Consider the following 15,314-nt stretch of genomic DNA (forward strand, 5'->3'; position numbering starts at 1 on the left):
ATTAAGAGTATTTTTTTCAGGAGGTAGTCTGAGTCTAAAATGGGTACTGCTTTGTTTTGTTTTACTTCAAGTACTCCTGTGATTAAGTCCTGCTGAGTTTTGGCTTCATTTTAGTGTCTGAAAATTTAAGAATTTACTTTTTCTCATTTAGGAACTCTTACGGTGGAGGTGCTCTGATTTTAAAGGAATGTTGCCTATTCTGACAAATAAAACTAAGACCAAGCAAATTTTCCATAGGCTTTAAATGCTGTTTTGTATTTCTTTCTGTAATTTCATAAAAAAACTGACATGTGGCCTAGGTAGAAGCCTGGAAAGATGGACTTACAGAATGGGGATTATTTTCTACATTGGATTTTGGAGGTTGTCTTCTTATACCAGTAGTAGCAAGGGCCAGATTACAGTAGGAGCTCAAGCCAACCTGTTCCAACAAGCTTCTCCTTTTGTACAAATTTTAAAAGAACGGGTCCTCACGCAAGCATTTCAAATCCAGCGACAAATCTGAAAAAAATTGCTACAACATGTTGACTGATTCCTTGCCAAGTCAGCCTCTGAGAACCTTTTCTTGATATATTCTTACACAGAGAAAATTAGAGAGGGTTGGAGAAAGCATGTAACTTTGTTATTAACAAACTGAACTTCACAGTATCCTTAAATCCCTCTCCCTCTTAAATGTTTCTTTTACTTTTAACCTTCATCTCTTCCCCCATCTTCTCTCTCCCCTGCCCTTTCCTTTTCCTCTTCTTAATCATTCTCTGTGATATACTTTGTTCTAATGTTTTCATTTTTACTTTTAGTATTGATACTATGATATGTTCTGGAGAAATAGCTCTCTAAAGATGATATATTCAGATATACAGATGCAAACCAAAAGAAGGTTAAAAACATTTTAAAAATATGCTTGTCAGCAGTGGAAAGAAAGCTGTTTGTAGCCAGCAGGTGAGCTGGAGAGTACTACAGGGTGTGGTAGAGATAGTAATAAATTAACTGGCAAGCCAAAAACTATAAAAAAAAATCAGCTATTTCATAGCATAGAAGCATGACAGCTATGAAAAAAGGAGTGCCCCAGGGAATTCTTTTAGAGTTTGATTTTTTAAAATATGTTTGACATGAAAAATGTTTTAGTACAAATAAAGCAACTGGTATTAAACTTACAGGGAGGGGGCTGTGGTTTAGAGTTAGTATGAATAATGCATGATATTTAAAGAAAGAACAGCTCTAAAATGTTCCAGGAGGCAGTCCATGTTGATGGTTGGAATGATGATTTTTCCCCCCTATTTTTGAAGCATCATTAATTCAGCATCATTTTGTGATTTTTTTTTTAACCTGATAAGATATTGGCCGAAGAAATACTATTTGACTTAGATTAGGATAGTCTGTCTTCAGATAATTTAGTTTAAATATCAAGAAGATCAGTAGAATTATTTAAGCATAAAGTGACAGTCATTTACTATAAAAAATAATTTGACCTAGTTATCTCTTTTAAAAAGCTCATACTGCAAACCAAAATCAACCTCATGGAAGGAGAAAAACAAGATCAGATATTTTGAACATTACTCCATAGGAGACCAGCACAATATAGTGTTAGTGAATGCATTGTAGCAGCGCTCCATATGCAATCAGAAGCCAATTGTTACTGGACTGTGTACAGGCACACGCTGTGCTCAATGGTCTGATGAGGTATTATGGATATGATGCAAAGAGACTGTGTAGATTAGAAGCTAACAATTTGTTAAAAGTGAAAGCAACTTAACATTTCCATCGGACCCGCCGAGGAGCACTTTACATGGCGAGCAGGATGCGTTCCACGGAGCCAGGACACCAGGAAGGGTTCCAGGTATTAGTGTCCATGAAGGAAAAAGAAAGAGGTCTCATTGCTGTCCAGCTGACTACCTTTATTACTGTGACTTTCTACCCTGTCTCTTCATGATTACATTCAGCGTTCAGTGTGGAAAAGTTCATGCAAAACAGTGTGATTATTACAAACGTCAAAAATGTGCGGAGGAACAGCCTATTAAAATATAGCCTAGAGAAAGTACCTAACACCGACTTTAAATAAGTTGCTGAAGCCAAAGTGAGATACTCCATTAAATCAATGATGTCGTGTAATTTATCCACAAATATGATTTTTTCTTGTAGTTGCCACTATCACCGTGTGTTCTTCATCTTCTTCTTGGTTCCTCAGATCACCGCTCCTAGCCTGTATTCCTAGGTTGCAGGAGGTCCTGCAGTCCCTGGATTCAGGAATGTTCTGCAGTCAGAGCACTGATCTCTGCTGAACTGTACTCAGTCACTACCGGGCTTTTAGTGCAGGCATCTCAGGGAAAATGTGTGGCTACTTAGTCAACTGGTCGTCAGAGATCATTTGATAGGTGCCTCCTAGGCATGATTCTAGCTGGATTTCATCGGTACAGAACCAGGGGCTAGTCCAGAAAAAGATGGCTTCTGCTCCCACTGGAATATCAAGCATTTCACGGAATGCCCTCACCCATATCTTATTGAGGAGGTTGTATTTTTTAAAAATTTTTAATGAAATAAAACTTAGGATTGTGGACAGTCAATAATTTAGTATTCTTTTGGACTTGAATATTCTGCCTTGCCTACCAAGCCAACACTTTTGATTGTTCTAATACAAAAGCCTCAGTGCTTTCACTGTGTACTGAGTGTCAGCCTGGCTTTAAGATATTTTTTTACTCTTAAAAAAATGATGTATTACAAGATTTGTAATGGAGTGAACATGCTTGAATTGCACATTTAATTTTTTTAACATCACATTCATGTTTTGCCAGTTTGCCCACCAGCTATCTGTTAACAAAAAGTTCCAAGGCAGCACTGCAAGTCTGTGCCCAGCTAAGCCTTTTGTTTCTGCAGATGTTTGGGCTTAGAGCAATGTTGTAAAGCTCAGGCAATCCAAGGACCATGTTTGTACTTGTCTGCAGCGATTCCCTGTGCATTGTCTAAACCTGCATGCATTGTTCTTTCCGACAGGTGATAACTACCCTGTACAGTTCATTCCATCAACAATGGCAGCTGCTGCTGCTTCTGGACTCAGCCCTTTACAGCTCCAGGTAAGTGCCAGAAGAAAAAAATGTGGGCTAGGAGCCAGTACTTTAGTGGAAAACTGCTAACCAGCTGTATGCTAAATAATGGCCTGAATGTTAAATCATTGTTTAAGCGTAGCCCAGAAGGATTAACACCTTATGTACTTACCATACTGCAAGTAAGAGAGAGAACTGTCAGTTTCAATATTTTTAAAGGAAAAATGACATTATGAGTTAGTACCATGTGTTCTCTATGGAAAAGAGAATAGTTTACAGTGTTTTATGATTAGTTGATATTGGATCTGTTAACTTTTCCTTATCAATTTTTATACATGCCTCCACATTTATGTCCTGATTTCCTTTTATATAGAAGCATCAAAGTAGTAAATGATGTGGTAGCTCATAGAATAAGGGATGGTCGTTCACAAAAACTTGATGATGATTTGGTAAAATGTAAACACATTGCTCCTGAATATATGTACCTTGTCCTTTCCAAGGTCAAAAGTCTGGGCGTGATGTCTGACCAAGTTCTGGAGTAGTTTTCTTTACTTATACAGCTAAATTTGGGGAGAAAATATTTTTGAAACTGGATGAAAAATTGTTTGCACCTTCTCTTCTCAGTAAATCAAGGCATTTGAACTGGGAATCGATCTTTATATCCTGTTAGTACCGCCATTTAATGGGAAATTGACTTTAAATATGAATTTATATATTGGGTTGTCAGAAAAGTCTGATGGTACCCGCTTTGGCAGCACATATACTAAAATTGGAGCGATATAGAGAAGATTAGCATGGCCCCTGTGCAAGGATGACATGCAAATTTGTGAAGTGTTCCATATTTTTGTAGTCGACCATGGATTGAGTCCTGGACCTGGTGGCTTAAACTCATGCCGGGCGTGTGTGCGTGCATGCCCAAGATCCAGAGAGGAGAATGGAGGAGAGGGGATTGTGACCTGGCCATCCCCCCTAGGGGGTGATTTCTCACTTTCTTTCTCTCTGTCTCTCTCTGTCTTTCTGGCGAGCACAAAAAACCTCTCAAAAAAAAAAAAGTCTGATATACTTTTGCATAGTAAAACATAGAAAAAAAAAGCATCAGGACTTTCTGACAACCCAAATAAAAACAAGAAGAAAAGATGATTAAAATAACAGTTGAACTGAGGCCAGCAGGTGGCGTAGTAGTTAAAGTGCTGGACTCCTACGTGGTTGACTCCCATTCTAGTTCCTCACCTGGTGGCTTGAAACTCATGTGGGGCACATGTGTGTGCATGCCCAAAGTCCTGAGAGGAGAATGGAGGAGAAAGGATTGCGGTGTGGCCATCCCCCCTGGGGGGTGATTTCTCGCTTTCTATCTCTCTGTCTGTCTCTGTCTCTCCAGCAAGTGCATTATAGCAAAAAAAAAAAAAAATCTCTCTTAAAAGAAAAAACATTCAAACTTTTGGCATCTGAATATTTAGAAAATACATAATAATTATCTGAATTTCAATACCGTAGAACACTGAAGGTAACTCTCATTCTTAAAGTTTACTGTGATTATTTTTGAGTGTTCTTAAATAAATTAGGAGTAGCATGTGGTGAAGCACTTTTATTTCTGTTCTGCTATTTCTTATATGACTTGGACATAACAAGTATACAACTGCTGTACCACACACACAAAATAAATAAATAAAATAGAAACAAAAATGCCCTCTACTCCCACAAATCATTTTGAATGTTTTCCATTGGGTCTGAAAATAAATTACTTTGAGAACTTTTTATGATAAGCCTCATAAAAGAAGCCATGAGGACGTTACCCATTAACTACCAGGCAGAGCTAGAGACCATGCCTAACAGGAGCACAACCCCACCTCTCCTACAAACCGTTCCCTTCCATGCTGCTAATCCTGAACTCCTGCAGCTAGTTAAAAAGTCTAAAAAGAACCCTTACTATTGGTTAATCTAATCTATTTCTCCTTTCCCTATGATTGTGCTGTAGAGTATCTTCTTGAGTCAGAGGCAGAAATCAGAAGCCAGTACCATTGCTTGATCCTGTAATCAACTTAATGTAAAAGAGAGAGGCGGTCTTGAACCTTCTTCCTTCCGTTCTTTGATGTGCTCAATACCCTGGATTTAGAAATGTGTGTGCTATTTCATGAGTTCTGACAGTATGTTTTGTCTTTTTTTTTTTTTTCTGAATATGCTACTAAACAGAAGGGTCATGTCTCCCACCCACAAATTAACCCAAGGCTAAAGGGCCTAAGTGACCGTTTTGGCAGGAATTTGGACACCTTTGAACATGGTGGTGGCCACTCTTACAACCACAAACAGATTGAGGTATGAATGCTTCCATTGGTGCTTCATTGGGTGGGGGACTGGATTGTTCAGTCATAATCTAGGCTTTTTAATAAAACAGCAAACACTCAACCTAAACACTAAAACCAAATCCTTTCCTTTTTCTCATTCCTAAGAAGGGTTCTTTTTGTTGTTGTTGTTGGTTTTTCCCCAGAGAAAAAGACCAAGCCCAGACCAATTCCCCTGAATTAGGCTGTTATTGCTATATATATATTCAGGCAAACATTTTACATTGTGACTGTCTTTGAAACAATCTTTTTTTCTTCATTCTTTTGCCTTTTCTTATGTATAGTGTTGTATATTGTTTAAAAAAATACTCAAACTTTTTTTTATATATTTCATTTAATTGTATAGTAACCCTGTAAATTTGATAAAATATATTTCTGCTTATATAGATAAAATGGCCAAGGCTCACATAAATCATGTTATTTAACTGAGGCTTTAAAATATTTACTGAGTCATAGTTATTACCCTGGATTTCTAATTACCCAATTCAGGTTTTTTAACTTTGTTTTCTCAGGCTGAAGTAGAGGTGGGTGTTTGGGCTTAGCTGGTTGCTTTTTGTCCCATTAACTTCTGTACAATCCTTCCCTATTTAACGTTCCAGTTAAGGTCTTTGGTGTTTTTCTGGAATGTTCTTATTGGTTGGGAGAAGATGGCTCATATGGCTCTTTTGAAAAGCAAGTCCTTTTCTACTGTAGGGACCCAGTCCTCTTCTTCTCCATTTCATGCTTAATACTTCTCCTTGATTGTTGGAGTTCTTATCTGTCAGCTATCTGTTGGGGATCTATAGCTTTATCTATAACTATACTGTAGCTATATATATTTCCTCAGACTGAAACACATTTTCATTTTCTAAGTTGGCTCTAACACCAAATTGTACATTCCAACTGAGTCTGGGAAGCTTTGCCTGCCCAAAAGAACATATGGAATTATTGTATATTTGTATATTCAGGTCCTACTGGCTCTGCCAGTCTGTCTATATCAAACACTAATCAATAAAGAGTGCCTTTGATATTATCTTCTCTGCTGCTTTTGAGTTGGTCTTTTTGGAAAATGCTAGGAACGACCACTCCTAAGAAGGAGGTGAAGGACATGATCAAGGGTCAGCTGGTTCGCTGCCTCCTTCGCTCCTTCCACCCTGATGAGAGGTAGGCAGGGGTTTCTGCTCGGACACCGCTAGACACTCACGGTCCAAGGCGCTGCTGTGCTCTATACAGTCAGATGAGTTTTCTCTTAAGACTTTCTTTTGGGTATAGAGAGGGCGACGCATTTCTTGGCATTCTAAAAATCTACTCTACCCAGAAGAGCTAATAAGAGTGGTTAGCTGGACGTTAGAAACAAGCTATGCTGTGCCGTGGCAGCTAGCAAGGTTGCCCACTCAGGGTAACCAGTTTGAGAGGCTTTTACGTTCTTGGGAGAGGATGGGAAAGCAGGCAGCTTTGGCTCGAACTCAAGACTTCCTCTGCTCTTTCTATTTTGTGTGGAGGTATTGTATGCTAACACATTGATCCGCCCTTAGCCAGGTTTCTACCCAGTCTCTTTGGCCTAATTTGTCACTTGGGTCAGCTCTCTCCTCCTCCCCCCTGCACCATCACGGACCCCTGGGTGTCTGAAAACCATGGTGTGGTCCAGGTGAGTTCCAGAGCTGGGTAGTGCTGGAGCAGGGCTGCGCTAGAAGCAACCACATGCCGCATGTCTGTCACTTTCATTAGGCTAAATAGGGAACCATTAAAAGAGGAATCTCTATAACTTTGCAGTTGAAGTTGGGCTGGTTCGAGTTTCCTGGGTTTTGTTTATTCTTGCTCTGTTTTCCTGCTTCTATTTTTTTGTACCTTTTCTCCACATGTCCGGAAAGTGCTCATCTGTTTACTTGTGTGGTACACTGGTTAGAAAAGACTGACTCTGTCTGAATGGCAGCTTCTCACTTTCCTGGTGTGAGTTTAGTGTGTGTACTGGGCTGTCCGTTTACAGTACAGTTGAAAGCCATGTCTAAGCTGTAAGACAGTAACATTTTAAATCTTGAGCAAAGGTAGAGAGAAATTTAATATCTTGCTTTATTACTATTATAATTCTGCCTTTTTTTTTTTTTCTCTAGTTAGGGTTTATTTTTTTCCCTTCCTTTGACAGTCTAAAATGTCGGCTCTGTCAATAATCATGATCATGATACACTATTGATACTAATGAAGCATCTCAATTATGTTCATTGAGTTTATTTCTAAACAGAGCTTCGTAGGAGGAAATGCCTACCTCACATTATTCCACCCCTCCCCCTGCCCACTGCATCTCTCAGAACCAAACCTCTCTACCTAATGTCACGATTCAAAGGGTGTCATTTCTCATGAAATCAGCCTGGGTACATCTTAACATTTATAATTATACTCTGGAAGCCTGAAGTTTTAGCTAGTAGGAAAAAGGTATTTAACATGGAAATACCCTCCTTATATCAGGATGTTCAAGTTTTTCTTTAAAATTAGGAAGACACAGGAAAGACCATTTTTTAATTCTACTGTGCTGATCTAAAGCATGGTTTTCTCTGCCTCAGGGGCACAATATTAGAAGAGTAGGCCAAAGAATGCTATTTTAGTTGAACAGTTCAGCAGATGGAGGCATGAATACTCATGTATCTGAAGGCTGAGGGGCTTGAACCATTAATTTTGATAATGTATTTAACCCTGGGAACAATCAGAAACTACAACTCTGAGGTTACAATGCTTTTGACCTTTAGAGAACAGAGGGCACTTGCTACAGTAAACAATATATTATATTGCTACTTATTCCAGATCTCTCACCCTTATAAATTTCAGGACCAGTTGCCATTTGCTTTCCTCAGCTATGTTAGTATTGGTCCTTAAGTAAGTCGAAACGAATGCCAAGCAAAGGGGACCCTGATAATGAGACAGCCATGTAAATATGGCCTTTCAGTAGCTAAGATGATAGATCGTTTCTGAAAAAATGTCATCTCAGGAGCTAGGCTGTGAATGGTTTTTTTTTTTTTTAATGAAAAAGTGGTTTTCAGTGTATTGATTCATTTTATGTGGTTATTTTCAATATGATATGTCCTTAAAGTAATTTTGTTCTGTTTTGTTTTTAATCGGGAGTAATGTCGCCTCATAGTTGGAGCTTATATTAAACACAGTCTGGTACCATATGCAAAGTGATACACCTGCCTCACGCCTTCTTATTAAATGATGCATGCTTCTCTTCAGCAAATACAGCAGTTAAATATCACACAGCTTAAGAATTTCTAATTAAAATATCTCCACGTGTCAGCATATTGGTAATGTATTATTTTAATCCATTTATTTTGTTTATGAAACAGTGACATATGTTTAGATTGTGAAATATATGAGCCTTAAAAATCACTTTATTGAAGAAAATTAATTCCTACAATACTGTCTCGGTAATGTGTTCACTCACCCAGTCAGTCACTGGCGGCACTGCCAGTCTTAATGTTGGGTAGACACACTTACCAGTTTCATCCACAGAGCAGTCTTGGAAAGAAACAGAGCAGTTCTTTTTTCTGACTCCAAATAGTAGGGTTTTTTTCTTTACTGTTTTTTTTTTTTTTCGTTGTTATTAATTCAAACCTGTTTGCCCCCAAACAGTTTTTGTTGCCTTAAAAAAAAAAAAATACAATGAAGGATGGTATTGAACATATGTATAAGGGATTCTGAAAGACCAATCAAAATTAAAACAAGCTAGTTACCTTTTCGAAGTTAGACATAGTAATTTGTTTGTCAGCAGGGAGATGTTTGGGTCAGCCCTGATATAAAGTGACTGTCAGCAGTTATTCCTACCAGACAAGTAATTTCACTCAATGTATTACTGACAGATTGCTCACTTCTCTGAATCACCAGAGAAAACAAACTTAATATTGTTACAGGCAGAGTTTCTGTCTTCATTAGCTTCAGAGAATGATTTTTATCGAGTATTCAAAGACCACCAAGCTTTAGTTGGAACATATTTTCACAGACGAGTTCTTATAATGATAGTATGGGTAGTAGCCTAAATGAAAGAATTGTGTATGAAAATTCGAAAATACAATATAAATATATTTTTACTTTTATTTTATGAGTGTCTTAGGGGATATATACAGAGAAGGAATTTAATTAGAGCCTTAAAGCACTAAGAAAAACCTATCAGCCATAAGTTATTCTTAAATGAAACTATTAAAGTCTTGCCAAGTTTGCAAAGATGGAAGAGAACAATTGAAGTTTTTGTAAAGGTGAATATAAGCACATTTTTTATTTAAATGATATTGTCAATTTTCTTGCTACAAATGGAAAAGGAAGAAGTGCCCATCAGTGTTGGAAAACATTCTGTTTCTATTTCAGCTCCAGCCCAAGTCTTTATGATACGTTATTTAGATGCTCAGTGCTGGCTCATGCAGTCTTATTTGCAATTGTAAGCATGCTTCAGTGCAGTGGGAGAATGGGAGGGCGAGTTAGCTTTGCTGGATGGGTTTAGGAGATTGTGATTTCTAATAGAGAAGAGGGTTGAATAAAGAGTTGATTAGAGTGACCTATTACTGGCCCCCCAATGGAGAAAGAGGGATGCACTGATTCAGAGCTTGTTTTGAGGGTGCCAACTGTGGGGCTGTGCTTGGAGAGGAAAAGCTTGCTTTCCTCTTAATCAGGGTTCACTCACCCCTTTGACTCTTTTCTTGACTTTTAAGAGTGTGATAAAACTTGGGAAGATCATTATAGCTAGGAATAGATGAGCCATGGGCTAATGGAATGAGCTCTATTATGGAATCAGAACCTTGGAGTAGAGCTTCTAGTTACCCACTTGATAACGTTCTCCTATGCTGTTCTCCAAACACCTTCTTTATTCTGTTTTTTCTTTGTTAAATGCATGTAGTATATATCCTCAGGGTTGTTGTAAATGGCAAAAAGGGATGATGAGGCAGGCCTTAGGTTTCCACTAATGTCAGTTGATCATTATTAAAGTAGATACAAACTTCCCGTGACCTCCGTCAGTCAGTTCTCCTCTAGCTGTGCTGCCTAGGCTATACCTCACTGAATTCAGGAAGCTTTTAGCAATCTCATTTGTTTATTGCAGAATCTCCAACACTGCCTGGCACAATATGGTTAAAATGAATAAATTAATGAATTTCATCTTTGGTGGCCATCTGAAACCCAAGCTTCTTTGAGAACTTTTCTTTTCCTTTTTCTTCTTCTTTTTTTAATGTTTGGTCAGTGTGCTATCTGTAGGAAGTATTATTTTATATAAATAACCTTTCATTTCTAGCTTGGCTTCTTACGGAAAAAAAAATTGGGGATACCAAGTGAATCCTGATGGACACTAAAGAAATGTAGACAGATTAGGGAAGGATGCAAAATAGAAAGACAATTCCTGGTGCTCAGAAATCTTATTTGTCACTGTAGTCAATGAAGTAGAAGTTTATATCCACCCACAAGTTAGAACATTGAGTAAACTGGATTTCTTTTGAAAATTTGATTTTTAGTTTGTTTTAAAGTAACATCTAAAAATCAAGAGATTGGCTCTTCTTAAGTAAGTCTTGTTTGTCACTGTGTAAGTCACATGATTGGTGAGATATGTAGCTATAGTGGCAGAGATGTTTCAGTAGGAGCCCAAGACCCTGGAATTATAAAATTAGTGCAGGCCTCTGTCTTTCTTAAGGTAAGTGTTTCATCTACAGGTAGTTAGCTCCAATCCCACTCATTAATCCACTCAGTATGGATGGAGCTCCCAGTGTGTGAATATTTGTTTTTAAATAAACAGCATTTAAGAGGTGATGGCTTCTAAAATAATGTCATGTATTCCTATTCTCATTCTATCAAACAGAAGTTTTAAAGGTTTTTCTTTTGTTTTGTTTGGGTTGATATTGTATATCATATATCTGATATCTCTTCATGTGTATGTGTAACAAGTTACCTCAGAATTCAGAGAGATGATATGGTAAACATCTATTAGAAAATTTAAAAGTAAAATATCCTAGTGTTTTAGAAAATGCTTCATTCCAGTTTCCAAACATAGAATAAATCAAGATGGTCAACATGTAGGATATTTTTGTAAGAAAAATATTTTATAAAATATTGTAACCTGTCAGGTAATAGAACCATCAGAGCAGAACAAAAACATAATGTAGTGGTACTTTTCTTAAAAGGATTTGAAGGGACCAGCTGGTGGCATGGTGGTTAAGGCACTGGACTCCCACATGACTGACTGTGGTTCGAGTTCCAGACCTGGAAACTTGCTTTCTCACTTTCTCTCTCTCTGTCTCTTTCTGGTGAACATATCTGGCCTATATCAAATTTAAAAAATGATATTAACAATAAAAAATAAAATAAATAATTATTTTATAAAAAAGGACTTGAGAGCTACAGTTGGGCAGTTTCCTCTCACAGACATGCCCCAGATGAGGGGTAGAACTTCTGATCATAAGAGCATAGAAATTGCCACTCTGCCAGTTCTCAGCTTCTGATTTATCTGTAGAAGAGTTCATGTGCTACATGTATGCATGTTTATGCAAATCTATCGACATTGTAAATTTTGGGGAAATTCGTAATGATTTAAAGTCTTTGCACTAATTTAAATCCATCTTGCTTCATTTTGGCTGTTTTAGATGATAAGGATTAGGATAATAACTATTTCTTTCACATGTCTTCCAAACTTAAATGACACACTAAAGGAGCCTTTTCTCCATTAAAAGTAAATTAATGAGCACTAACCATCTAAGAGTATTCTATACTGGATGTTATATGGATTAAAAAAAATCACTGTATATATACCCTTTCATTCTTCCCTTATACATAATGACTGCAGTAGAGTCATCTTGAATCAGGTTAAGAATAACTTATTTAATACTTTTTTCTGTTTTATAAACATGAATTTCTTTATTTTGATAGTCCTCTAAAGCAGATTTAGCTAAATGTTTTTGTTTACACTTAATAGACTAAAAGATAAAAGCAAAATAGATCCAAATAAGCTTCTCAATGCCTCTACCATGCTGGTGGTCATTTGGTGAAGCAAACTTTAGACTAAAATTCTTAATTTCTAGTGAACTGCCTTGATTTATTTCTCACTATATGTTCCTCTTATAACACTGCTGTACCACTTGTGATAAATTCCTGATGTTATGATAACCAAAGTAACAGAGACCATGATTCCTGAAACCTTCATAGTGATTACGCTAGAGCTCTTGACCTTGAGCTAAAACTAAACTCAAACAGAAGCAAATAAGTGATAGAAATATATTAAAAAATGTGTTGCTCGAAGTATATTGACGTGTCTGACTTTCTCAACCCCTACAAAGTGCATGTTGTGCATATGTGAAGCCCGTTAGAAGTTCAGCTGCTAAAAAAGCAGATAGAAGAAACATCCAGGAATTCCATTTCTGGGGTATCTATCAACTTTTCACTCGACTACACTTATTCTTTTAAGTTAAAGAAAGATTAAAGTATAACATTCTTTTAAAATTCCTCTTAGCTGAAATCACACTTTGTATGTAACTGTTAAAATAACATAACACTTATTGTGTCTTTAGAGTTGTATCACAATCTGTCTTTTAAAGAGTTTATAAGTCATCATGCTCAGGAAATTTGAAAAAGGCTACTTACTATTCCTATTACGTGACATTCTGGAAAAGGCAAAACTATGGAGATGGAGATGGTAAAAGTATACATGGTTGTCAGCAGTTGAAGATGGGAAGAAGGATGAGTAGGCAAACCCGGTAAAGATTTTTTTTTTTTAGGAGAGGTTTTTTTTCGCTATAGGGCGCGTGCTGCAATCCCTTTTCCTCCATTCTCCTCTCGGGATCTTGGGCACGCACGCACATGCGCCCGGCGTGAGTTTTTTAAGCCACCGGGTCCGGGACGCAAACCGTGGTCGACTACGTGGGAGTCCAGACATAGCCATTACGCTAACTGCTGGTTCCCAAGGCTGTAAAGATTTTAAGACAGATTTTGAAGGCGTGCTCTGTAGGAGACGATAGTGTAGATTCATGTCGTGATACACTTGTCCAGAAAACTGACTCTGCACAGCACCAGGAGTGAGCCCAGATGGAAGCGATGGAGTTTGGACAATTACTCTGTATCAGTCTAGAGTTACCTATTGTCAATGGACTGCTTTGGTGGGAGATGTGGGTAACGGGGGAGGCCATACATGTATGGGGTAGGGAGTAAATGGGAATTCTCTGTACCTACCTCTTATCTTTTCTGTGAACCTAAAACCACTCTACAAGAAAAATCCAAACAGCTGATCTAATCGGTTCATTATTCAACAAATACTTATCCAGTGCTTATTATGTGCCAGACACTGTTATAGATAGTAGGCCTCACAGGGGCTGATTTCACCCCCTGGGATTTAGTCAGCAATGTCTAAAGACATTTTTAATTGTTATGACTGGCAGGGGGATGACAGGCTTCTAGTGCACCTAGTGGACGGATGCAGAGGGTGTTGCCGACCTCTCTACAGTGCACAGGATACCCGCCCACAGCTACCAATTCCCCGGTCTGTAATTTCAATAGTGTCAAGCTTGAGAAAACCTATTATGGATACCCAGAAGCATATCAATGAGTAGAACAAAGTCCCTGCCATCCCAGAACTTACATTCTAGTGGGGGAAAGAGAAAATAGAGAAAGGAGCACATAGTGAAAAATTGGGATTGCCAATTTCATCTTATCAGCAATATACTCACCTGTGTATCTAGTATCTGAATTTGGATAGGAAGTTTTTTTTAATTAATATTAATTTGATTAATCCTTAGTTGTTAATCCTTTGATTATCCTTTGTTTTTTGCTTCACTTTGATCTTCAAAACTAAGACTTTTGTTCTAGCTGGTCACTTTTTGGCTAGCACAGTAACAACTCTCCTCATTAGTTTTAGGCTCATTGGGTTCTCAGGCCTTCAATAGAAAATATTACTTCTGACTTTAATAGTATCTGTCCATCTTTCCCAGTGAATTAAATATGAAATTTGGTGAGGACCAGGGAGGAGTTCATTAGGCTTTATAGAATGCTGTTTATTGAGATTCCCACAGGATGAATGGAATTATTCTTGGCAGAGAACCTGTACTTGATTCGTAAATTGGATATTACAAAGGAATCCTGAATTTCTTTCTAAAACCAAACAAGCCATAAAACAGCTTTAAGAATAGTATGAATACTGGATGGGAGGGGAGGAATGTCTCCAGGAAGTTCTTGGAAAATATGTATTATGAAAAAACCATACCTGAATTTCAAAATTTATTTGTGTCATACTTTGATTTCATTTTTCTATGGACTTTTTGATGTCCCCTTTTATATGTATACAGGTGTAATACTTATCTTACAGTTTTTTATAGTATAAAAAAGTCTATGCTTAGCCTTTACAGGTAAACATGTATTAACAGTATCCCTATAGTTTATAAATATGGGAATATGAGGCTCAGATGAATCGAGTGGCTCGGATCAGATTACTAATTCAGTAGACAAAATAAGACTATAGTAGGTGGTGTAAGTGTGTTTTACAATTTACTTCTCAGCCAGAATTCTTTTCTTTAAACTCTACTGATTTGTAGGTAGGAAGCAAAGTCATTTAGGAGCTTGCTTGCAAAACTCACACCTGTCTTATTACAATGTTTAAGTGAATGAAAGGTAATGTAATTAAATTATAAAAGGAACAAATTTCAAAGTCATCATGACCTTCCCATGATCCCAAAGAGTTCACATATTTCATAAATTTCTGGCTAACTGTCTAGAAGAAACTTCAAGCCTAATAGAACTTAACAAGGATAAGAACTACTATGAAGAAGACTGTCTTATCTTATTCTGTAGCTTCCCTTTGAGGAAAATGCTTAGAATGTTTTCGCCCAATGCCAGAGCCCTAGTCTTTCGGGAGTTCCTGGGGCTGTCTTACGATTTCCAAGTTTTGATGAGTCTCCTGGAGAAGCCAGGGAGTCGTGTCCTTGCCCACCCCTAGCCTGCGCTGCCCTGAGTGTGT

The 15,314-nt window shown here is 37.6% G+C and overlaps 1 protein-coding gene and 1 non-coding gene across 23 annotated transcripts in view; both read left to right on the forward strand.

Moving 5' to 3' along the window:
* The window catches only part of SOX6 (SRY-box transcription factor 6), a 666,092-nt gene that overhangs the window by 530,488 nt on the left and 120,290 nt on the right, over window positions 1-15,314 (forward strand). For 17 of the 22 annotated variants that reach the window (XM_027768610.1, XM_027768624.1, XM_006142513.3 and 14 more), the window contains 2 exons: window positions 2,986-3,065; window positions 5,226-5,348. In XM_027768610.1, the coding sequence (XP_027624411.1) occupies window positions 2,986-3,065; window positions 5,226-5,348 (203 nt within the window). The remainder of the gene's footprint in view (window positions 1-2,985; window positions 3,066-5,225; window positions 5,349-15,314) is intronic. The other 5 variants (XM_027768627.1, XM_014584668.2, XM_014584644.2 and 2 more) reach the window with 1 other exon arrangement.
* LOC114006422 (U6 spliceosomal RNA) lies at window positions 3,775-3,881 on the forward strand. Its single transcript, XR_003548134.1, has one exon. It is a non-coding gene; the product is annotated as a U6 spliceosomal RNA (small nuclear RNA).

The sequence above is a fragment of the Tupaia chinensis genome, unplaced genomic scaffold, assembly GCF_000334495.1.
Source record: "Tupaia chinensis unplaced genomic scaffold, TupChi_1.0 Scaffold000077_1, whole genome shotgun sequence".
Classification (NCBI taxonomy): domain Eukaryota; kingdom Metazoa; phylum Chordata; class Mammalia; order Scandentia; family Tupaiidae; genus Tupaia; species Tupaia belangeri.